Source organism: Aythya fuligula, chromosome 15 (assembly GCF_009819795.1).
Source record: "Aythya fuligula isolate bAytFul2 chromosome 15, bAytFul2.pri, whole genome shotgun sequence".
Taxonomy (NCBI): Eukaryota; Metazoa; Chordata; class Aves; order Anseriformes; family Anatidae; genus Aythya; species Aythya fuligula.
In genome coordinates, this window is record NC_045573.1 from 2514593 (window position 1) to 2539880 (window position 25288).

At 50.1% G+C, this 25288-nt stretch overlaps 1 protein-coding gene across 1 annotated transcript in view; it reads left to right on the forward strand.

Annotated features, from left to right (window-relative positions):
• Positions 1-241: 241 nt before the first annotated feature.
• CACNA1H (calcium voltage-gated channel subunit alpha1 H) overlaps positions 242-25288 on the forward strand; it is a 117169-nt gene continuing 92122 nt past the window's right edge. The window contains exons 1-5 of the mRNA XM_032197524.1: positions 242-338; positions 1563-1696; positions 6210-6307; positions 10944-11103; positions 20066-20381. Coding sequence (XP_032053415.1) covers positions 246-338; positions 1563-1696; positions 6210-6307; positions 10944-11103; positions 20066-20381 — 801 coding nt within the window. The 5' untranslated portion in view covers positions 242-245. The remainder of the gene's footprint in view (positions 339-1562; positions 1697-6209; positions 6308-10943; positions 11104-20065; positions 20382-25288) is intronic.

A 25288-nucleotide genomic window follows, 5' to 3' on the forward strand; every position in this document is an offset into this window, starting at 1 on the left:
AGGCATCCTTTGTCCCTTCATCTCAACACGAATGCCTTTCCAAGGCCCTTTCCTCAGTTGCCAAAAACTTCAAACTTCAGCAAATCTGGGATGTTTGGAGGTGTTTTCTTTTCAGTTTGCGTGAGGAGCGAAGGGCCTTGGGCATGAAAATCGTGCGGATCCCTCACTTCCCCCTTCCCGCTGCCCCCTGAAGCACCGTGTGCTCTCCTTAACGCCCTCCCCTCACCTGGTTCGAGCACGTCAGCATGCTGGTCATCCTCCTGAACTGCGTCACCCTGGGCATGTTCCAGCCCTGCGAGGACGTGGAGTGCCAGTCGGAGCGCTGCACCATCCTGGAGGTAAGCTGAGCTCTCACTCCAGCACAGCCGGCGCCACAGGGACCCCCTTGCTGCTGTTCCCACCCCAGCCAGGTCGCTGTTGGCACCTCTTGGATCACTGTGGTGTGTCCTGGGCGATGTGGCACTGGGGACTTGGCCACCTCGGTCCTTTCTTCATGAATTAAAAAGCACAGGATGGGTCCATGCCCACCAGCTTGAGTGCAGCATTGCCAAGTGCTGGGCTACCTGGCCTTTGGGAGATGCATACCCATTAAAGCTTTTAGGCCCTCGTGCCCAGGCTGCTGTGGGGCATCTCAGTTCTCACTTCATCCCTCCCCACGTCCTGGCCGTCCCCTCGCTGCCATATGCCCGCAGGGTTGGTTTTGGAAGCGCGTCCCGGCAGCATCTGCTGCGTGGGCTGCACCTTGGCGCGGGGCTGCCCGCAGCAGCTCGGCTCACAGGCTTGGAAGCAGCTGCTCGTGCCACCAGCCGAGGCTGGCACTGTGACACGTGGGGCTGTAATGCGCCCGGTGCATCCCAGTCCCTCATGGACCTGCTGCTTTAATTCCTTTTCGGTGTCTGAGCAGTACAGGGAAGCCGGCGGGATCCTTCCAAGCAACACCTCCTGCCCCTTTCAGAGCTTGGTCCAGAGCTGTCTGCTGCTGCCAGGACTAGCAGTTTGTCATCAAACCCTCTTCCAGCCTTAGAAGAGGATCTGTTAATTGGAGAGCCAAGTAAACCTGATGAATTGAGTGAGAAGCCACTAGGCATTCATTGTGGAATAAGATAAATTTTAGGCATCCAGCTTAGGGAAAGCATCACAGGTGAAGCATATCCCCTGTGTTAGATGGGAAAAATTCCTTCTAGGAGGTATGAGCTGCCCCACCTGGAAACTCAGCTTCCACTGCAAGTTGCTGAGACCTCCCAAACCCAACCACGAGCTGATGCTGAATCGCAGAAGCTCTGAATGCCAAGAAAAATGCCCTGCCTGTATGATGGCGATGTCCTCCCGTCTTTGCCAATAGATTAACAGAAGCTGCTAATGCTTCCCAGGCAGTGAACCAACCCAGGAGCTACACTCGGGGCTTGCTATCACCCCTCAGGTATTGCAGGGCTTATTTCTGAGCTCAGCAGATTACTTTGGTCCCACTGCCTGGCCTTGCAGCCTCTGTCTCATGCTCGTGTCTCTGCTTTCCCTCTCCCTGATAAGAGAACTGACTGTAATAATCTTTTACTGGTCTCCAGGCGTTTGACGACTTCATTTTCGCTTTCTTTGCGGTGGAGATGGTCATCAAGATGGTGGCTCTGGGGATCTTCGGGCAGAAGTGTTACCTTGGAGACACGTGGAATCGCCTGGACTTCTTCATCGTGATGGCGGGGTCAGTAACACAACCTCACAAACTTGCCTTCGCCGTGAAAGCCAGAACACCCCGGAGAACCAAATCTGGAGGTTGTCGTGGCTGGTTTGCATAATGTCTGGTGAAAGCTGCCAAGCTGCAGCCAAGGCAAAGTGTCCTGAGTCTCCTTTGGTTCAACCTCTGGCAACCACACCGGGTTATGGAGAGGGGTGTCAATGTCAGGGCAAAAGCCGTTGGGTTTCCAGCAGTGATCCTTCAGCCAGTGCCATCTGTCAAACCAAGTGCGTGCTGACCTCGTCCTTGCAGTGTCCAGTACGTCCCAGTGCTCACCATTAAGGCTGCCTCTCGCGAGGGGGTGGGAAAAGCACACAGAGGTTCAGCCCCCTCCTGCTCTGTGGCACCCTTAGAGTGCAGCAGAGAGGCAGAAATTAGCCAAACAGGGAGAATCCAGCCCAAAAATCTGGTTCAGAAGGTTGAAATCCCAGTGCAAGGAGCTTTCCAGACGTTGACCAGCAGCTGCTGTTGCTGATCCTCCCAAATTACAAGCACATGCACGTCTCCTGTAAACTTCTGTTGGTTTACATTTTAATACCGACTCCCACAGCTGCTTATTTGTGTAGGACGTGTTAATAAATAGAAATAATTTATTTGCGGAATCACCCAAGGAGGATCTGGCTGCTTTTGACATCAGCTCATTCACACCCATAAGCGAGTGTACTGAAAACTTGGCAAGTCTGAAACTTTCTTCTATAAATAAATGGGTTTTAGAATCTCCAGGCTCTCTTACCTGCTTAGTGTACCCTAGGAAGGGATAGACTGCTTTAATTACAGAGCTCTGCCTTATTTCTGAATTCCTGCGTTTGCAATGACCAGCCTGGGGTTAATTAGAACATTCCCGTAATATGTTGGGGGCATTTTTACCCTTGCGTTGGTAATGTGCAATCTTTTATGGAGTTTTGTTTTGCTCCATGTGGTGTGTCTGGCGTACAACTAGGACTGGCCCTACTGCCTTGAATAAAACATGACTTCCCCAAGCAGGGCTTCCTTTGAACCAGCGCATGGCTGCAGCCTAGGAAAGAACAACGAAAGTTGTTGTTAATTACTTTTTTTCTTTCCAAAGCTGCTGCGGCAGCATTTAAGCCAGAAGTAGCAGAAGAGGGGGGCTGTGGCTAAGGCAGAGCGTGGGGTCAGAAATCTGGTGTCCCCAACCAGTCCCCAGCTGTAGGATGGGCTCTTCTGCTGGGCGAGCAGAGGATCCTGCCTCATCAGACACATCATAACAGCAGAGCAGGGGAAGAAAGGAGCACGTGCAGGCAGAAGGAAAGGCAGAGCCCTCTGCTCACACCTCGGAGCGAGGTTTTGGCACGGGGATCTGCTCACACAGGACCTGGGGCGAGGGGGAAGGTGTCTGGTGAGTCAGTCTGGAAGCTTTCCAGGCCGTTTCCCCACCCTCCGTGGCTGGCATATGTTTGAGAAGAAGGAAAACTGCAGAAACACAGCGAGACCCCAACGGGAAGCCCTGCTGCCTGTCTGGTGTTACTCAGGCTGAAGAGGAGAGGTGGAACGATGCCTTCTATGCCTGATCCTGGCCATCTCCAGATGATTTGGGTGTATTTGGGCCATTCCTGTGGCACTGTGGCCAGTGATGGAGGGCAGGGAGGAGGCTGGGGGTCTTCTCCTCATCCACCTCCACCATTCAACCCAGTTCCTGTTCCTAAAACTGGAGGTGGTTTTAGCAGGGAGCTCGCGGCCGGAATTACCCAGTTGCTTTTTCCAGCAAGTGGATGGACATGATGCAGTTATTATGAGGCTTTTCTGATAAGAAGGGAAACAAGTGATACGCGGCGCTGCCTGCTTTGTTTGTCCCATTCAGTCTCCTTAAATAAGCTGATTTGGCTGACTAGCAAGTATACCAAAGAGAAAGAAGGGTAAGCAGGGAAACTACAAAATAAACACATCTTCTGCCTCTAGCAACAGATTGTGTCTGAAGTTTGTTCCAGCACTGAAAGCCCTTTCATGTTCTGTTCGCCTGAGAAATGTACCCTGGAAAATTTCAGACCGAATGCAGCTTACAACCTCTCAGTCTGTCCAGCAGCCAAGCTGAAAGCATTTCCCAGGCAGCAGAAATGTTGTCCACAAGAGCTCAAAGCAGAGAGGTTCCTTGTGCATCCTGTCCCTGGAGACGCTGCGGGCTCATGTGATATGCTTTGGATGCCTTTAACTTGACAGCTGAAGGAATGGAAGCTGCTCGTGGCAGGAGACATCACAAAGGCTTGTACTTCCAGTGCCTCCAGTGTGCCTCCAGTGCCTACAATGTTCCTCCAGAGCCTCCTCTGTGCCACCAGCACAGAGGCTGTGGGGCATCACCTACCAAGTGCCAGCCTGCCCCAACCTCCAGTCCCCACTTACCCCAAATTTCCTGCTCCAGCAGGTTTCCATTGGGGATTTCTGGGGTGTCCTTGGGTTAAATGTGTGATATGAGAGCAGGACCCCAAGCTTCTCCATGCCAAGGAAACCTTTGATTTTTTCCTGAAGGCTTCAGGTGGTTTCACTGCTTTTAACAGGTCCAATCCGGAACCCATTGCAGTCGATGAAATGAAATTGGATTTGATGGGTGTTGTAGGCATCACTTGATTTGAAATCCTAAATGGAGTGTCATGGAAGTCCAAAAACGTAGGGTCAGAAGATCTGTTTCCTAGGCCATACCCTGGACTACTCATCTGTCTTCAGCCGCATTGAAACTCCACGTGAGGCCTCAGGAGCTGGCCCTGCAACACGCACGTGGCTGCGTGGGCTCTCTGGAGCACAAAAGCAGCTCCCACTGGAGCAGTCCATGCTCCTTTCACAGTTCAAAAACTGCATCGGTTCCAGTAAAATCCACTTTCTTAGCCACCCGATAAATTGTGCGTGTGCTGTGTTGGGGCCACGCCAGCCTGCAGACCCTGGCTCCAGCACTGTTCATTGCAGGGACCCCAAACAATGGCACATCTATTGCTGCAAGGGCTGCTCGGAGCAGGCACCTGGTGCTGGCTCCAGCCCCTCGGTGCAGGTGTGAATGGGCGTTTCCGATGGCTTTCCTGCTGGGTGGTCTTTTGTGCAGCTCCGTGCTGCTTCCCACGGCTCAGCTCCGGCTGCTGCATGAACACACCTCAGATTTAAAACCTGTTCTCGTGCCATGCTGAGTTTTAAAGCTGTTGGGCTCAGTACAAGCTTTAAGTTCAGTTTGATTTATAAAGCCATGCTAGCCACTTCAGAAAAAAGTACCTCCGGGAGGTTATCACTAAATCAATTCAAAATAGGCAGGGTCTCTGAAGGACAAGGCAAGGCTCAAGGGGCAAAGTCACCTGGGTGCCATACCAGGGATATGGTGGGGTTACACCAAGAAGCTCAGGACAAGACAACAGAGAAACAAACGTCAGAGAACCTGGAAACTCCCAGGTAAACTTTGCAGAGTCGGGCAAGGCACCAAATACAAAGTTCAGAGGCACCCAGAGCATGGGCACCCAAGCAATGGTGTGCCTGAGGAAAGATGGCCATAAACCAGCCTCCCCCCTGCTTCACTGTTGCCTGAAATCCAGCCAATTTGGCTGGTTTTGTTTCATGGCACATAATAATGTTGGTCCATCCTGGCTAGAGGATGCTTATTCTGAAAAATCTCCCCACTGAAGCTGCTGCAGCTTGCAGTGAGAGCAGTTCTGCTCCTATTTGCCTTCCTCCTTCCATATCTGTTTGTTTATTTATATAAGGAAAAGCTCTTACTCCATGGCATCCAACAGCTTACTCGCAGGGTTGCTTTTGATGCTGTTATGTTATTTGAACAGGCGTGGTGAGAGATCTGTGACATATTTACAAGTGCTTCCCTGTAGTCAAGCTCATAAATTGTAATTACAGCCATGCTAACTAGCCATAACCCCATTAAAAAAACAACACTACACACATTTGCCACTCATTGCTATAAAAGAGCAAGAAAACTGACTAAACTTAACGTCCTTCCCAGCCTGGGAGAGAAATGTTAATGTGAAACGGAGACGGAGCATGAAAAAGAAAATGTTCCCTATTCTTAATAATAAAATGGAAACCACACTACTTTAATGTCATTTGTCGGCTTGGTTATTCAAACTTGTGTCACAGGAGGATAGATAAGCTGGCGTGAAGATGCGCCGGGGTGCTAGCAGGGGGTGTAAGAGCAGAAGCATCTCATTGCCTTGGAGCTGTGCAGCATCCCCCCAGGAAGGCTGCGGATGCACAATAAGCTAACGGGAGGGTGAGATGTGTGCCTGCAGGACCTCAGCAGCTATTGGGACCCCCCAGTTTCTGTGGCCCACGCTTTACAGCTCTCTGGTGTGCCCAGAGCACACCCGCCAGCCATTCCTGCACCGATGCTGCTTGGGGGGGGGGATTTGCAGTCTTCCAGAGGCTGAAATAGCCCTGCTAGCCCGTATCACTCAGTGTGAGCTGCTCCCCAACCCCAGGTAGCCCCGGCACCCAGGCACGGAGCCCCCCACACCCTGACGCCTCTCCTCTTTCCCCGCAGCATGATGGAGTATTCCCTGGACGGACACAACGTGAGCCTGTCGGCGATCCGCACCGTCCGCGTGCTCCGGCCGCTCCGAGCCATTAACAGGGTCCCAAGTAAGTAACGCCTCCATCTGTGCCGTGCTACCAGCTTTGGGGTCAGCCCCAGGAAAAAAGGGGGGACAAAACCCCCCAGCTGGCTCCAAGCACCCGAAGCCCTGCCACAGCCCCTTCTCCTACTGCCGGGAGCAAGTTCGTGGATTTTCATTTTTTGACGGGCAGTCAGAGATTTTTTATTATTCCTAGTAAAGGGCAGGTGAGTAGAGCGTACACCTGGGGGGCAAATTTCCGTGGCTGTTTTCCAACATTTTTGTCAATTCTCAGGCAAGTAACTCTTAGCTCCGAGGGCCGAGGAAATAACAAAGTTCCCATAAAGAAAGGGGAGAGATCGGTTCTAAGGAAGATCTTCTTGCCCTGGATAAGTTAGTTTTTTCCTCTCAGCTATTTAAGGTCTTTCAGTCTCTTTGTGTTCAGGATTAGAAGCACAGCAGTCTCTGTTGTTGGTAAAATACCGCAGAGGGTTTGCTGTCATGTAGAACAAAATTGGGTTCATCCACAATAGGAAGTTCAAGTGGCCCCTAAATCCATTTTCAAGTGGCTTCAGCTGCTTGTCTTCTAAATCCAATTTGAAAGACGAACCAACAAGTTGAAATAATTTCCTGCCAGTACCAGCCGTCTGCTGAGCGACCTTTGCAAGGTACTAATTTCATAGCTCTTTCATCACTTTTTAACCAAAATCCACTCAATACAAAATGCAGCAGCGTTGTGTAGAAATCGTATAGGTTCCTCACCCAAAAAAATAGTCCATTTTTGGTGTTTTGAAGAGCGTGTTCAAATGACACAGCCCCACCAGTCCTCGCTGAACATCCTGCCGAGATTAATTGCCCGTTATGTCGGCACATCCAGAGACACCAAAACAAACTCCCCCAGATCGGTTTCGGTTCCAGTACTTGAGGTGAACATGCAAGGGAACAGATGGGTGTTTACGCATGGGAATCTTTGAAGTTTCTCTCTGAGCTCAAATTCTCTGGGATTTTTCTTTAAAAAAAAAAAAAATATTTAATCTGTAAATTCAGCAGTGATGTCATTAGGAGTTAAAAAAGAAATGAGAAGCTAAAAAGGACCTCGAAACCCTCTGGATCTTTGGTTTCCCAATGAGGTTTTGTTCACAGGGCTTTGGAGCAGCCCGGCAGCACAACACAAAACTCGGCTGGACTGCGAGCAGAAGCCATTTTTGATGCTTAGATTGTTTTCTTTTTGTCAGAAGATAGGCTATGATAGGAAATCTTCATTTTTTTTTTACTAATATGTGAGATTAAATCCGGAGAGCTAAACCCATTTTTGGAATTTCCAGGGCTTGGTGAGGCTAGGCTGGTCCTGCAGCGTTACCGGTGTCCTGAACAAGCGCCAGGCTGGGATTAGTATTCTTGGAAATATCTCGGTTCCTGGAGGGCAGATAATCACAGACTTTACTTGTTTATGAGACGCCAACTCCATCCGCTTTTCACTTCGGTACTTGCACTGTTTCAGACCGATGCCTGACATAATCCAGGGTCTGCAGAGAATGGATAGCAATAACCCTCTATTTTTTGTATTTTTGGAGTTCCCAGCGATAAGTTACATCTCCGGTCTTTCATCCGTGGGGATGCGGCAGCTTAGCAGGGGATTACCTGGGACATCCCCCGCGTCCCAGCCCACAGCACAGCCTCAGCTCCTGCTCAGCACCATCCCCACATCCCCAGTGCCGGGATAATGCTGACTGGAGCAGGGTTTTCAGCTCGGTGGCAGCCACAGGACGACATCGAGCAGATATGAATTAGGGCTGGGTCAGCAGAGACGAGCCTGGCATCCAGTCACAAACACGGGAAAGCAGAGACCCACGAGAAATCCATGAGAAATTGCCCAGCGATTTATCCCCGTGATGCCTGGGCACTTTCCTGGGTTCCAGCCAGTGCTGTTAGTGTTGCGCTTCCAGGCATAATAAATTCACCCGCAAGATTATTTCGTTTTTATTTTATTTGTTAAGAAAAGAAAGGAGAACCCCGGCCAACAAAAACATCATCTCTATTAGAAATTATTCCTTGGAAATGACTGGAAAAAATATAATTTCTGCAATTTATACATTTATCTGGGGCTGTAGCTTGGGGTTTTTTTTAGTAGCAGTCAGTGTTTTTTCAAGCCCATTTCACTGTTTTATTTTTATTTTCCTACTCTGTGGTTTAAACTGGGCATCACATGAAATGGGAACAAAAAGAAATCCTGATCCTCGTTTCAGCCCAACCGGTGCTCACAAACTTTTCCCATGGCACACTTGACATTCTGCTGAGAGCCTCGAGCACCCTGAGCGGATAGCGAACAGATGGATTCAATCCCGAGGATGGTGCCACTAAACAACCCGAAATACCACAAGTAGCTGAGCGGAAAAAAGTTGTCTGGCACGGGAAGATGAATTTTAACCATTTTTGGGAAAAAGTGGGTGAGGATATTGGCGAGGGGGAAAAAAAAGGAAAAAAGGAAGAAAAAGAAAAGTCCATCATCCTCTTTCCAGTGGGAATTGAGTCCTTTCTGCTTGCCCAAAGATAGATTTGCAGGGAAGCCTGAAGGGCAGTGCTGTTTGATGTGCTTTTTGCAGGGGTTTATGCCTCCGGCACCGCTGTTGCCTCGTCCCCACGGCCAGCACCGGCATTGCGGTCACGAGGATGGCAGGGATGTGGGCTGGGTCCCTTCCCTGCAGGGTGCCAGCAGCGCTAGGTTGGAGCTGGCAGGGCTGGCACGGGGCTGGCAGCCGGGACCGCGGCTCCTCGGCAGAGGCATCCGCTGCCGGCGCCAGCAGCGGGGAGCCGCGCCGGAGCCAAGGCGCAGCTGGGCATGGAGACCTTGAAAGGCTCTTGCCCCGGGATGCAGAGGTCATTAGTCACACCTAATTATTTATTAGCGCAGACTTCTTGGCAGAGGCGCTTTAAAGACTCGTGCCGTGCTGACGAGGTAACGCCGGCCCCGGCCCCGCTTGGCTGCTCCGCGTTTCCGCTGGCAGAGCCACGCGAGGAGGGGGGCGGCGCGGCGTGGGGCCACGGCTGCTGCCAGTGCTGCTGCCCACGGCATCGGAGGCACTGGGAAAGGAGTCACCACGTTCCTGGAGCCACTGTTCCTTCCAGAACCTGTTTCTGGGGCTGGCTGGGGGCAAAAGCAACCTGGAAATTAGTGGGGGGCAAGAGAGACCGCAGCGGTGGGAATGATGCTCTCCCTTGAGCTGCAGCGGTTAGTGGAGAGCAGCATCCTGCTAGGGGGAGCTGAGGGGAACAGCCCCACACAGGCAGGGAGAGAAGTTTGCCAAACAGCTCCTGAGCAGGACAAAATGCCTGTGAAGGCAGCAGGGTCACCGGCCTTACCCAGCAGGCGCATTGATTGCTATCGTGCCATAAACTTGAGCCCTGCTCCCTGCAGAGCACCACGCTCCCGAGGCTCGGTTTTTCATTTTATCCCTTCTGTAATTTAGCATTTGCCTTTATCAGTTGCTCTTTTCATTATTTCTCCTCTCATCAATTACCAGCTGTCGGAATGATGGCCAGTCGGTGTCTCAGAGATTCATGTAACCTCTGCTGAACGGCTGAGCAGCGCGTCGTTGTTCCCTTTTTATTCCTGTTTTCTCCTTGAAGGTGTCCTGACGTGCTCTGCCTGGTCCCTGCCTCCCCGCCCAGTCCTCAGGGAGCACCAGGAGCATGCTGGATGGGGGCACAAAGTTTAAGGGGGGCCCTGCAAGCTTTACTCAGTTCTCTGTCTTCTTATTTAGGAGCCCTGGGAGTCCTTGCACAGAAGTCAGCGTGTCCCTGGCAGCAAAGGTTGGGGCAGCCCCTGCTTTGCCTGCAGGTTCACAGGGAGCCTTGCAGTGGTCTGGGACCGTCCAGGCAGGTCCCAACAGCACTGGGCAGGAGAAGGGGGCAGAGCTGTGAGCACTTCCTAGGGGAAGAAACATTTGCATCCTGCTTCTTGCATTAAAAAAAGTCCAAATTTGCCCTGTCCCCACTGCTTGGAGCGTGAGCCACTCTCAGCTGCCGGTGGTGGAAGCGGAATCGCCCGTGGAGAGTAACGGCGGTTATCATCCTACACGAGGCTCCGCATTGTTTAGGGGAACAATCTGTGTGATTCATGGGAGGCGTTCAATATGTTTATAAATATATATTTTGACAATTCCTCAAGAGGCTGACGGTTTGCGGGGGCGTTGCTGCGCGAGCGGCTGCCTTGCAGCTCTGCCCGTGCCTGCGTGCTGCGGAGCGCCGTGTCGCTGAGAACATCTGAAAATCCCACCCCTAGGCCCTCCCTTTGGAGTTGTGTTACATTGGCCATTTGTCCCCTTGCTCTGTACTCTTTACCTTCTTTCTCAGCCTTAAGATTTAGGGGGAAATATAAAATTCAAAGCTAGACACCGTAATGGCCGTGCCATCAGCGTGTGGGGGCTCAGGAGCCGTGGCTGTGCCTCTGGCCTCGCTCTGCCAGCACGTGGTAACCTCTCAAAAGGGACAGGAGCCTGCTCTTTTGAAAGAAAAGTTCACAAGGATCTGATCTATACATCCCAGATCCTCTGCCTGAGATGCCCTGGCTGCAGGACGGAGCCTGGCAGCACATGGGAATTTGGGGCACTCGTGCACACCCCAGCGAAGGGCTCCTCTAACCTGTCTTCTCCTTCTCCCCACAGGTATGCGAATACTGGTCACCCTGCTGTTAGATACTCTGCCTATGTTAGGCAACGTCCTCCTCTTGTGCTTCTTTGTCTTCTTCATCTTTGGGATCGTCGGTGTGCAGCTCTGGGCAGGGCTGCTGAGGAACAGGTGTTTCCTAGACAGGAATTTGGCAACGTAAGTACACAGAAGTCCCCTCCTTGTTGTCTTTTCTCCCTCTGCCCTGGTGGAAGAGCCCTGGTGGTGTGGGTTTTGTCACTCAGGGGGTGCTTGGAGCTATCCCCCGTCACCTCTAGCTCCATTTCCCCAGCCAGTGGAAGCTGCAGCACTCAGACACCGTGGTCCTGCCCCCAGTTCTCAAGGTTTTGGGACTCCAAGCCCAGGTGCTTTTTGTTGGCAGGTTCCTGAGGGTTTACAGTGGCTTTCTCATGTTTTTCCCAAAGGACAAGGACATTAGTGGTTAGGTTTATCTCTGACCAAGGAAGCTGAGATCCCTGACTCTGGGAATTTGAGGATCTGGAACAAACTAAACCTCTGAAAATTGCCACTTCCTGAAGTTGTGTTGGTCTGGGAGGTCACCTGGTGCATTATAGCTGCTGGAACAGGGTTAATTCAGTGCTCTGCCCACTGGAACAGACAGAGGTGCAGCTGAAACACCCCAATATGTCCCTGTAGGAGCAGTAAAAAGTGTGATATGAAAGGCATTAGGGATGTTTGTACACTGCTTTGTCAGAGCAGGCGTCAGGGATTCTTCCAAGCTTGGCAGGTGCATGGACCAACACCCCTGCCAGGTGCTGAGGGTGCTAATAGGCCTCACTTGCCCCAATGACCCTCACGTGGGACCCCATCCCCACCCTTGCCATGGCCCAGGAGCTGTATTTAAGTCAGCCCAGAGGCCTTGGATCTGGTTTGAGCAGTGCTGTAGGTGGGCATGTTTTTTTTTTTTTTTTTTATCCCTGGCCCCTTTGTCTCCTGCCTGGGCTCCCTGGGTGGCTTCTGGACCTGGTTCAGCACTCGCCAGGGTTTGGGCTGGCACTGGATGACCCTTGGCTCCTGGCGTGCCCCTTCAGCAGTGCCTTGTATGGCCACAACTTAAAACCCATCATCATAAAAACCCTCAGCACAACCAACATCAAAGCCAAGTGCAGCTTGCCAGCGTCCCTGCGAGCTCCTGCAGGCGAGGAGGTGGGCCTGAGAAAATCCTCCTAGAAGGTCTCCTGTCAGAGGCTGCTGAAGATGTCAGCGGTTCAGAGGTGAGGAAGTGCCGGAGACCAGCTAATCAGGGCAGCTCTAGTTCTGTAGGAGAAGAGAGAACCTGTAATTATGTCTGTTTGTAATCATCTGCTGCCTAGTGCTTGTATTGTGTCTAGAAAATGAGCAGATATTATCCCCCAGCTCTACCCCGGGTCCTGTTCCTGCCTCTCCCTGATTAGTCTGGTGGCTTTCAGCTCTCCAAGCCTCTTTCTCTGCTGCAGACCATCCCTGATGACACTTACTCATCCCATCAGCGATGCTGAAAGGCAGAAAATCAATGAGCCTGCCATCTGCGTATGCCTCCACTCCCACATCTCCATGCTCCAAGCTGGCGAGCTCTCTCCTGCATCCGTGGCAGGGATCTGCTGGTCACCGGGACCCTCTGTCACCTGCAGAAACCCAGGGGCTGTCATCATAAAGCTGGGCTGGGATGCTCGTATTGCTTTATCAGGGGGCTGGCCCCGTGTGGGCAGAGCCTTGGAGCTGTCCTTAGATGAGAGGGACATGCCTGAGCTCTTTTAAAAGCTGACCAGGCTTTTAAAATGCTGTGTGATTTCCTGCAAAATGGAGCTTTTAAATTAACCACGGAGTGATTGTTTGCTAAGTACAGATATTAAGCGGCCGGGGAGGAAATCGGGCCGTTATGTAATGGCCATTATCAGCATCAAAGGCATCGTGGGATCTTATTAGGGTCTCAGCCCTGTCCTGCAGTGAAGTTGGGCTACCTGCGCTAAGCCCTGGGAGCTGTTTGAGGAATTGGGGGGTTTGTGGGGTGTTCTCCTTGCTGCAGCTTTATGCTGGCTCCTGGGGCCTTCATGGGTATCAGAGAGGCTCGGAATGTGCTCTGATGCTGTCAGCCAGGCTGAAGGTGCTGCCTGGGTCTGTGTCTTGTGGAGTTAGCTTTAGACTTGAGAAACCCAGCAGGAAATCCCCATTCCAGGCATCGAGGTAGGGCTCACTGGTTCACCTCTGCAGCAGCCTCTAACACCCCAACAGCAAGTTTTGTGGGGGAAAAGGCATGGACTGGCTGGGCTGTGGCACAGCAGGGAAAGCTGTTGTGCAAACAGCCCCGAATTTACAGCACTGGCCCCAAAACAGCAATTTCCTCCTGCCCAGCAGTGAGATGCTGTCTGCTCGCAAGACAGCGTGGAGCTGCAGGCGAGGTCGTGGCTGGGGCTGGGCTGCAGAGGATCCATCGCTTGCTCCATCCCTGCACCGAGCTGCTGCGCTTGGCATCGCTGCTGGAGAGCCCTGACCCACCGTCCCCTTCCAGGGAGAGCTGCCAGAGAATGAACACTACAAAAAAACCTTCACGCAGGGGCTGTAGGATTAAAGTAAAGCTCTGGTTTTGGATAGAAGTAAACAGAAGAGAGCTCTGCGGGGAAGGAGGAATGAGACTCTGGCCGTTTAGTTTCATCTGCCAAGTCCTGCTAAATCCCAGTGCTGTTGTCCTGAGCGCAAAATAATGTCCACCAGTGCTTCAGCAGGCTGTGAGGAGATGGAGGGTGGGGTAGGGCTGGGGGCTGAGCAGATGGTGGTCCTGGTCCAGTTTTTCTTATAGTCCCAAGAAGGGGAAGACCTGGCTTTTAGGCAGGGCTCACTGTGGTGGTGTCAAACCCCCCCAGACGAGACCAGCACTGCTTTAAAGTGAGGGCGAGCATCTGAACACGGTGCAGGTGCCAGGCAAGGAAGGGTCACAGCACCAAAGCTTTTGGGGAGTGCAGCAGATGTGAGCTCAGAGACCAGTGCTTCAAATGCAGTTTTTAGTGCTTCTCTGCCCGCTTGCTGCCAGCAGCTTTCTGGGCCGCGTGGCTTTACAGCAGGCATCAGATGCAGGAGGGACTTTGATTTTGCCATAATTCTTCTTCCTGTGAAAACCCTTTTAAATCCCTTTTGAAAGACAACTGCTTCAAGTAAAGAAATTATTTTTAAACATGGTACCTTCAAATTGAAATCCGGGGACTTCTTTGAGGTGTGCTGGAAATATCTGCCTCCCCCCCTTTGAGAATTGCACTGTTCTGACGCAGTGTCCTGCTGGAAGGGGGTGGTTTTGTTAAGGGTTCTTTCAGCAGTGACTTTGAAGGAATTGTAGAGAGTTTCTGTGCTCTTGCACTCCGGTGAGTTGAAGGCTAATAAAGTGGAGTGGGGCACTGCTGTGTCCCATGGGGGGCTCTGGTGGCTTGGAGACATCTTTAGCCCCCTGGGGACCTTGGTGGCCAGGCTGTTTCCCTTGTTATTGCACAGCAGTGGGGAATGGCAGCACCAGGATGGCCTCTGCTGCTTTATGAGCAAGTGCAGGAGGTCCTCAACAGTAGGAACTGGAAAGGGAATTAATTTCATGTGGGCTTTTTTGGGTTGCTCTGGCCTGAGAGGGGAGGGCTCGGCACGCTTGTGTGTGAAGGGTGAGCGTAAGACCTGTGGTGTGTCTCCCCCACACAGCCCCTCTGGCTGCCTGCTGCCAGCACGAGCTGCTGCCGTGGTAAATAAGGAACGGGGTCACCCCCAGCTCGGCTGGGCTGCTGCTGCTGGGGCTGGGGTGTTAGGCAGAGGGTGTTTTCCTCCCCATGGAGCCTTTCAGGGAGCTCAGTGGTTTGGAAGCAGGAGAGGGGAGAGAGAGCTGTGAAGCACTTTGTATTTGTCTAATGCTGCAGGACAGTTATAATGTGAGCACTTCAGTCTTAATTAACTCTACCTGCTTGGCATTGTACTGCCTTTGGCTCCTTGGCTTTTACAGAGCTACTTGAAGGCGCATTCGGCCAAGGCAGACAGCTCTGAGTTTGAAAGGTACTTCTGAGTGTTGCCTAATTGCTCCTCCTGGCATCACTCTGTGCTGCAACGTTGGGCTGTCAGCAGGGTTTCTTCCAGAGAACAGCCTCCTCTCTGAGGGAACCGATCCTGCTTGGTGCTGAGTCTCTGCCTTTTCCCTTTCCCTCTCTGTTCCTTGGGAAGCTGAAGCAGGATTGCGCGCAGACCGTGCACTGTGCTCCAGCCCTTGTGGGTGCTGTCCTGCATGGGAGGGCTGAGCCTGGGGGCAGATGGGGCAGGGAATTATTGTTCAGCCTCTCTTGGCATGGGAGAGAGCAGATTTTCCTGCTCCTTGCCCAGAAACTGAAAGAGAGGAACACATAGGAAAGCTGCTGCGAGCCCAGAGAAAGATGTGCGCTGGGCAGCTGGCCGAGAGAGGGGTGTTAATCCTTTCTAATGTGATAACAAGATCCATTCTGGGGCTTAGTTTCTCGTGACTTTTCCCTGGAGCACAAGGGTCTCACGATTAGTGGATTCGTTACCATTAATGAGTTATTTGGACTGTGCCTGTCAGTAAGGAACAGGGAAGTCTGACCTCTTGCGCACATGGAGGTAGGTGGTCTTGGCAGGGCACATCCATTTATTTTGTGGATATTGAGGATTTTCTCTTTCTGCAACACTTGGCTTCTCATTCCTGCCATTCCTTCCTTCCTTCCCCTCTTCGGTTCTGCCAACACAGCCTTCAAACAGAGGAACCAGAAAGACGTTTTAAATCTGCAGTGCTTGCTGCCCAGTGGTGTGTCCCGTCCCTGCTGCCCTGGCCAGACAAGTGCTTGTGGCATCCCATGCACATGGAAGGGAGACTTGAAAAGGGCTGGGCAGGAATTGGACCCAGTGCAGTTGATTTTGACTTGTCAAGGGCAGGACTCTTGGTTTGTGAATGATTGGGGGGGGAAGTTGCAGAAATGAGCGAGGCAGAGAAAAGGTAGGATAAAACCCCAGTTAGCAGCAGAACCAAATTGAGCTTCATCCATGCTTTGCAACGCAAAGCACGCAAGCTGTGCTTTTATTTTCCTGGCTTTATTTTCTTCCCACAGCCACCAAAGTGTGTCGTTTCCCCCAGAGGGTCCATGCCCAGATCTCTCTGCAGCTCTTCAGATCACAGCCCAAGGCAGCATGTCTGCAGGCAGTTTTTTCTCTTTCAGCCCAAGGCTTCCTAAACTGTGACTCACAGGCAACAGCCTCTGAAATCTGCCGGTGGCTCATCACGAGCCTTTCAAGTTGCAGTGTGTAGTGAAGAGAGGCATTGCACGGAGGGGACTGGTCCTGCAGATCCCCAGCCTGGCTGCGTGCCCCCCTCCAACCAAGCTGGGTACGTGGGCTCCCACAGAACTGGCTGGCACATGGCTTTCCAGCTCACCGTGTCCCCATCCAGCCTTCCCAGCTGGGGAGGGCACATCAGGCGATGGGAGATCACCTCTGGGGGCTGAAACCTCGATGATTAACGTGGGTCGATGCGTATCGGTCCCACAGCTGGGAGGACAGGCAGCTGTGGCTCTGTGTGCCGTGTTATTGTGCTGCGGTGGGAGAGGCAGCGTGCAGGGGGCTCGGGTGTGAGCTCGGAGCAGAGCATCACGCTGACGCACCAGCCCTTCTGTCTGAGCGCTTCTTCCATGGGCAGCGTTCTTGGCACAGGCTGCGAGTCTGCATCCGAACGCAAAAACTGCTCCCGGGAAAGGAGCTTGTGCAGCCATAGCCGCTAATTACCCAATCATCCCTCCAGATGGTCCGTCTCCCTCTGCAAGTCCAGCTTTGCTCTGGGTAGAATCCTAATTACACTGGCCCACGAGCTGCGGTGTGCTGAGCCTTCCCATCCTGCCCGCTGCCAAAAGCCTTCCGCGATCAGGAAATGCCTGCTGCTGGTGTTGCTCTTGGGATGTTGCCTCCAGGGCAGTGAAGAAAATAAGTTTTTGAGGTGTCCCACTGCTCCACCCAGCTCTGGAGCAAGTTTTCCAGTTGTAGGCTCAAATAATGCTGTCTGGAGTGGCACACCCAGATCAAAGAGCCTCGTCCTCCAGCATTGCTTTGAGGGAGCAAGAAAGAGCAAGAGATGTTCTGAGAGCACGTGGGTTCATTGCATGGCAAGGAGTTCAACGTGTAGCTTCAGTGTTGCAGGATATGCTCTGTGAGACCCCTTTCTGCAGCTCTCCCTGCTACAAGCACTGGGCTGGGTGTTGAGCCGCCAGCTGGAGCCAAAGCTATGAGTTTATGTGAGGTATCACATCAGGAGTGGATGCGAGTCATGGAAACCTGCCCAAGCTGGAGGTCTGTGTGCTTTGACAAAGAGGTAACACGTGAGACATCTCTCCAGACATTGTGGTAGGGACCCATAGGGTGGCTTTGCCTGTAACCCACCGGGTCCTGGTTTCAAGAGTGGTGGAGTCAGCCCTGGGGAAGCCGCTTGTAACCCTGCTGAATTGGTAAGGGCACACCGTAGTGCCTGGGCTCTGGGCTGTGCTCCTCTCATCACCACGAGGTGCAGAAAGCCCTGACCTGGTCCCCTTGGAAAGGTTTCAGAGGTGCCAAGCACACGCTGCTTAGTCCCTTGGGAGAGCTCTCAGCACCTTCCAGCCCCACCACATCAGAGGGTGCAGGAGCCCTTTGCATCCAAGCTGGTTATACCCTCTGTATACCCACTGAGGCCAAAACAGCTCTGCAGGGGCTCTGTGCACTGCTTGTGAGTCAGGAAAAGTTGCTCCTCGTGTTTCTCCTCCTACTCCCTCTGTTTCTTCTCTCAAGTCCCTCAGCTGTCTTTGCCCACAGTCTGTAGCACTCCCAGGCGCATCCCTGTGCCTCTGTGCCTTGTAATCCTTTGCAAGCCTCCACAATGCCCCCCTCTGTGTGACAAACTCTGCTGCTTGTAGTATCTGATCTCCTGGCAAACACGGCGCTCAGCCTTTTCTTCAGCTCGTTTTATATGGAAATTTCCTCCCAGCGAAGCCAGTCGGTGGGAGGGGAAGGAGAGGGCTTTTAGGCAGTCCTGGAGGACAGTTTTTCAAGTGTTTCTTCTCTTTGAATATAAGGCATTGGAAACCAGGAGGGAGATCTTACATTCGTGTTTGGGGGGAATGAGGATGTTGTGTGAGGGAAGGGGAATAACTGGTGAATAAGTTCAGTCACCAGCAAATGCCCAATTCCTCTGGCGTGCTCCTCTTGGTTATTCCTGTAGCTGGATGAATCCTCAACACCTATCTCAAGTAATTCATGGATGGAGGAGAACCAAATGCCTTAAGAAAGTTGTTCAGGGCTCATTTTCCCTGTGGTTCTGCCCTGCACCAACTACCCTCTCCTAAAAGGCAGGTGCTGATTGACTTCTGCATTACTCAAGGGTTTAGGGGAGCAATTTCAAACAATCATATAGAATAGCACCAGTTCGGCGATCCTTAGAGCCTTATTTATTTGGTAGTTGGGAACATTCAGAAACAGATAAAAATGCATCTGTCCTGTCTTGAGGAATTATCTGCTTATCTTCCACCACATCTTGCTTGGTCGTGTAATTTGTCTTGCCTTTTCCCTCATCTCCCGACTGATTGTTTAGCATCTTAGGTCCCTGCAGCTCTGAGCACAGCAGACAATCTGCCCTAGGACTTTGCACCTTCGTGTTTTGAGCAGCACTTCAGCAGCGAGCACTGGTGGGCCCCACGGACGCTGATCAAAGGCTGCAAGGAGACAAGGGATCTGCTTGCTTCATCTGCCTCAGAGCACAGCCTGGGAAAAGGCACATCCCTGCCATGCTGCAATTAGAGTACTTGCTTATCGGAGCTCTAACAGAGCCATAAACTCTATCCAGGCCAATTAAATCAGATCTGCAGTAAGCATACAGTTCCCATTAATGTGGGCTCTTTTCTTTTCTTATGCAAGAACAGAAGGAATTTGAGATGGCCTGCGGCTGCCTCTCTCCTTGTTAAAGTTCAGCTCACTCGTCCCAGAGACGTGCCGGGGGGCAAACTTCTTGGAAAGCTGCTTTGCCTTCAACTTGTGTGAGGCATGTTCTGAGCATCAGAGGATCTGGCTCTCAAGTTTTGGGAAGCATCTGGGCTGCTTTTACAGTGTTTTCCTCTACTCTCTCATTTCAACTTCCAACTGTCTTGCCTCATTTGCTCGCTTGGAGAGCTCAGGCTGATTGTTAACTGAAAGATCCCTGGAGATTACGGGATGCTGTAAGCAGAAAGGGTTGTAGGCAAAGGTTGGGGCTGATGTCTCAGCTGTGACTTGCTGTCCCCAGTCTGAAGGGGCAAAAATGAGACAAACTTTCTAGGCTTTGGGATTTTCAAGTGGAAGAGAGACGCTTTCAGAGCAGGGACGTTGCAGGGACCTCGTTCTCCTGCTATCAAGATAAGGGTCTTGATTCAGGGTCTTATTTTTGGCCGTGGAAAGAAGCACTGGCACTAATATTCTTTGCTAATCTTCTGAAGGAAACAAAGTAAAGCAGGTGGAGACTTCCAGGAAAGAAGTGCTTTTTTCCTAAAGGTGTCCTACTAAGTTTCCTTTCTTGTTGCTAGTCCTGTTGTTAGCTGCGTGTAAGTCCAAACTGCTCAGGTGTTTGTGCAATGCAACAAAGGCATTTTCCAAATGCTTTGTGTGAAGTGTTCCTTAGTGTTCCCAGGTGCCTGGGTTTCCCTCCTTGGGGTGCCAATTCCCTTTTCCCTCACTGTATTGCTTTCTGTGGAAGGCAGCGACAAAACCACCAGTGAATGCAGCAGGCTAGGACAGAGCTCTTAAACACTGAACACAGAAATTCCTCTTTAATATTTTTTGACCTCTTTGTGACTGTGTCATGGCCAGTTTTGCCACCGTGCTATACTCAGCTCTAGGCACACACCCTCTACCAATTTGGTTCCAGATTTCTCAGATCACTTTTTTTGTTTCCACTCAGCCTGCTCTGCACTTAAAGCGCCTCATTTCTGAGATCTTCACAATACAGTCTGCCCCTTTTTATGCGCTTGCTCTGTTCAGCCCAATTTAAAGGACAACAGAGAAATAACACCTAAAGCAGGGACAGGAACTGGTGCCTTTTGCTACAGATGTCACAAGGGCTGTAGCACTGGTTCTCATCCCTCTTTCTTTCTTCCCCCTCCAGGACGTACAACCTCACCTTCCTGCATCCGTACTACCGGACAGACGAAGCGGAGGAGAATCCGTTCATCTGCTCATCCCATCGTGAAAACGGCATGCAGAAATGCTCCAACATCCCAAACAGGAAGGAGTACAAGGTGGAGTGCACCTTGAGCATGGACTCCTACACCCCAAGTTTATACAACCCTGACTTCAGCAGCAGGAATGCCTGCATAAACTGGAACCAGTATTACAACGTATGCATGGCAGGGGATGTAAACCCACACAATGGAGCTATCAATTTTGATAATATTGGCTATGCCTGGATAGCTATATTTCAGGTATGATTCTCCTCAAGGTTTTCTATTTCTTTTTGTTTTGTCCTCTCTTGCTTGGGAGGATTTTGATCAATGCATCAGTGGAGAAAGGAATTTGCTTGCACCTGCATGAAACTGCAAATAAAGACGCATCAAGTAAATGAATCAGACAAAAACCTGCACAAATGCTCTAAGAGAGCATTTGGAGAAAATAAAATAGCTGCTTTTCAGTGGTATAGAAGATGGAGGAAATACTGCTGAAGGCAGACAAAAGTATGGCAAGTTCTATCACTGAAATCAGACCTGGGTTAATCCCGGGGAGGAAATCATTTTGAGAGCTGGGATACTTATTTATTGCTGTGGTACAGGAAATGGAGAGCATTGTCCAAGTCCTTAAGCAAGAATGATTATTTGTCTAAAATACAGCAACTAGCTTGATGGTATGGTTTGGGCTTGAATGAAGAATTACAAGGTTATACTGGTTAGTACAGTATGCCACACAGAGGAATAAATACCCCAAACAGTCCGTGCTGGCTAGAATACCTGTGAAGCGATGCCTGTTCGTGTGGGGTTTGAGCCTCTCTTGATTAACTCCTTTACAGCTCTTCACTGGAGACAAAAGTGCTTCTAGCTCAGACTGTGGAGACTTTACAGGTGATTAAAAAAAAAACAACAAAACTCTAGTATCCAAAGCATGTTCAGTGTTTGTCGCTCTGGAACACTAGATAACTCATCTACACAGTCATGAGGCAATGGTCTCGTAGAGCTAGTGTATTTGTAATGATCCATGTGTGGTTTTCAGTCTTTAATTTCCATTTTCTTTTTAATACAAACTTCTTTGTGCTTTCAGCTAGATGCCCTGTTCTATTTGGCCTTCCTGTAGTGTAGGTGACATCTAGTCCTAAATGAGAAACAATCTCCTTTTAGTTTTGTTAATGACAAGTAATTACCCATTCACAGCTCCACATTTCTGAATTTCATTCTTTCTTTAATATGAATGTAATAACATAATTTTCATCTGAGAGCTGTAAAGGGGCGATTTGTTTGCTCTGAGCATCTTGTTTGCTCTCGCATGCTGTGGTAGTAAGCATACCTTGAATCGCACTGTCGCTGGTGTCAGAAGCTTAAAATCAAATCCAGAAGGGTTCAGACAGATCCCAAGCCTCTTCTAGGTTATGTTTTTTAAAACGCTTTGGTTCTCTCCTGCAATTAGTATGTCAAGAGAGGAGCATGACTGGTAGTGCGAGTAGCACAAAGGAAAGAGGGAAATCAAAGTGAGAGTGTTTGGTAGGTCTCTGGCTGCACTTGCACTCTCCTTTTTTCACACAGTTCTTCAACAGGGCTTGATGGATGTGCCCAGGAGCTCCTGTCTGGCTCCCCCCACGTGGCAGCAATGTTCCTTCCAGAGAAAGGGCAGAGGCCAGCGTGTTTGCGGGGTGCCTGTGACAGTGCTCTGAAAACAAACAGGTGCTTCTCAAGGGGTTCTGCTTCCCTTTTACCTCCGGAGCATATTTGCAGGCTGCAAGCTTTCATTTCATGTTGGTATTTCATTTCTTCACTGTGCATGGCCTGCAAAAGTACAAGTTTAACCCACAACATGCTGGCCACAGCAGAGGTTTCAGCTGATTTCTTTGGAAAGAGCAGAGGGTCTGGCAAAGTTGAATATTGTATCCATAGATCACTTTAACAGATGCCAGGAGGCTTTATAGATGGTTATAATGCTGCTTAGGCCATCCAAACACTAAAGAGCCTTTTCCAGACAAATAGACTTCTTATGTCTTTATTTCTTTATTCTCTGAGATTTTTAGAATTGAAACTGAAAGCAGTGTAACTGCAGGTACAGAAGCAGCTGTTGGGAGTGAGGTGGCTGCTTAACTTTGGTATGGAAACAGTAAATCATTACTGCAAGAGGTTGGATGCTAAATCAAAACAATTGCTGTAAGCAGAGGACATTTAACAAATAAAGCTGTTGAGCTGTGCTCTCATTACATTTAATATTTGAAACTGGGTAGCACCAGGTCATCAGTTAGATGAGGCCTCAAAGGAAGTGGTGCAGAAAGTAGAACTGATGGCTTTAGTAGCCTGGGAGCTTCCCTGTGAATTGGTATTGAATTACTGGGCAGAAAGCACTCTGCTGTGTTCTGGATGAGACAGATCCAATTGTCCTGATCCCTTCTGGGGACTAATGGATATGTGGTACTTTGCAAGGGCTGTAACGGAGGATTGAACCTCAAGGTCTGGCGAGCCTTCCCTTTGCATAATGGTAGTCTTAGGACCCAGCTGGATGAAGCATCCCTTATGATTTATCCCAAATGAGTTTGAAATCTAGCATGGTTTAAGAGCTGTCAGAAGGCAGATTGGTGAAATGAGCCCCACAGGTGAGATTGGGAAGGAATCTTCCACGTATGGTGACTGCAAGTTGTGCCCAAGAGTTTTCAAGGGCAGTCTTATACTGTGCAGCCTGCAAACAAACAAACCCAAAAGCAGACTGACAGAGAAGTCTGAATGTCTCTCCTTCCAAATATACTTGTGTGTGGTACGCCAATATAGGAGGCTAGAGAAAGTATAATTCCTTATGTAATCCTGAAAATGATTCATGTTTTGATTCCCCTCATTTGTTGTGTAATAAGCTAATTCATGTATATATTTGTTACAAAGGCATGTTCAATGGCAAATTATGTGAACTAATTAGCTTATTACAGAATAAATGAAAGGAGATAGAACCTAAATTAACTGTGAGGTTTGGCATGATATTAAGATCCCTTTATTGCTCACAAATTTCAGCCGTAACAATAAGAGCAGTAATTACAGGTATTGTTGTCACACTGCAGATGATGAATTACCCACCTAACAAAAGTCCAATTTAATTTGAATTACTGACAGTTTCAGGGGAACAACCAAAACACTGCCACTTCCCCAACCACCAGTCCTGGTGTGGCCAGGCTTGAGTGCAGAAACCCTGATATAACACAAGGGCTTTGGGTGGTTTCTCAGAAGCACAGTTTGGGAGGCAGGAAGATGACCTAGGCTTCTTTGTACATAACAAAACTGTTGCCTAGACCATTGAAGGTTTGACCTGCAGAAGAGTGAGACTTGCAGCAGTCTTTGCATCAGGAGGCAGGGCTCTTGGTGAAACCAGCAAGGCAAAGCTCAAGGAACAATAACTGTCAGCTAGATGGAACCAAGAAGAGACCAAGGGAACAGACTGTTCCTCTATGCCTCCTTTTAGGATGCAGGTGGAAGGACTTAAATTTGAGAGCAGATGTTTATGGACTTCAAGGAAACATCCATCCAACACAAGACAGGTTTGTCTGGCAGTTAGGAGGGGCTAACATAGTGCTGGTGATGGCTGATTTACCCTTTCCGTGGCCTTCTATTTCTCAAATGCAGCATATGAAGAGCTGCATTTTCTAAGAGGCTTCCAATGAAAGTCCATCCTGAAATTAATATCTGGATGCAGCTCTCAGATTCATGACTCTGCTTCTGCCGTTGTTATTCTGAGTGCATATTGCTTCTACAAGGTTTTGCTGTAAGAAGACATCTCTGTTAACAAGTTAATCAAGTCAAACACGTAACACATCTCTGGCCCATCATCAGAAGGCCCTAGCGAGGGAATTCTCAGAGGAGACTCTTTTGCATTCAGCATCCCCCTTGCTGCTGTCAGAGGGAAGGAAAAAAAACAAAACTGGTTGTGTTCATGAGAGCTGAAGACAGCCCGGCAGGCACACAGCATGATGAGAATGCCCAGGAAAGGAAAAGCTGAATCACCTTCTCAAAGATGTCTGGAAATATAGCATTATAGGAATTGTCAGCTGCAACAGGAGTTTGAGGTGTTATCCTGATTGTGTGCTTAGATGGAAAACTTTTCATTGCACCCGGCTTCACAGAAGCTAGAAGCATGTCACAGCCATCAAGGTGCAGTGACCTGCTGAGGAAGAAAACAAGTTTGGGATGGGAAATGGGAATTGATGCCACCCGTTTCCCCCTTCATTTGTCCTTTGGATACTTCACTCCTCGGCTAGCTGCAGGCTGCCTGAGCAGGTACGACAGCTGGCAGTGACAGCCAAACGCTGCAGGCCACCTGCCGGGATGGCCCTTTTGTTTGGACGCGAGGTTCCCTTTGCTGTGCTCCAGCATGTCAGAAAAGCTCCTGGGACCTTAGAGCTCTCTGCATCTAATCAAGGATTTAGGCATTTTGACCCTGCACGGCGTGCTGGTGAGCTTGCTTTGCCTCTGTGTTGCTGATTCTGCTTCTGCCAAGACACATACCCTTGCTCACGGTGCCAATGGATGTGTCGGCACAGAGGTTCACACCTGGGGTGAGATTTCAGGTTTGGAAGGGGGAAAGGTTCATCTGCCCTATTTCTTTGTAAGCCATTGTCCAGTGCCCATATCTGCTCCACAGCCATTGCCCACTTCACGTTGTTTCAGCCTCTGTTCATTGATTGAAAGCCTTCCCCAAGGATTTTTCACTTGCCTGGAAGTCGTTCAGCCAGATCTATAATGGGAACCACATCTTCCATTCAAATGAAAGGAAAAATGACAGGCATTTCAATGCACTTCTGCTACAGCCAAATGCAAGAATGAGGCTGGAGTTCCTCATCCATTCTAATGTCACTCAATTAAGAAAAGATCTCATTCAGTGAGACAAGACCCAAAGCTTTAATGCTGCTTTCCCTTACAGTAAGCACAAACCTCCACCCAGACACTTACTGACAGGGCAATTCCTTTTGGTTCCCACTTGTACATATTCCTATTAGCTGGGGTTTTGCTTAAAAGTGTTTGGGGTTTTGGTTTTTTTTGTTTGTTTGTTTGTTTGTTTTTTTGAGCCTGTTTCTCTCATTTTGTTGCTGGGATGCTGGGTTACATGTTGGAATACATCAACCAATTTCCTTACAAGATGACAGCTCCGGAATGGTTACAAAAAGCTC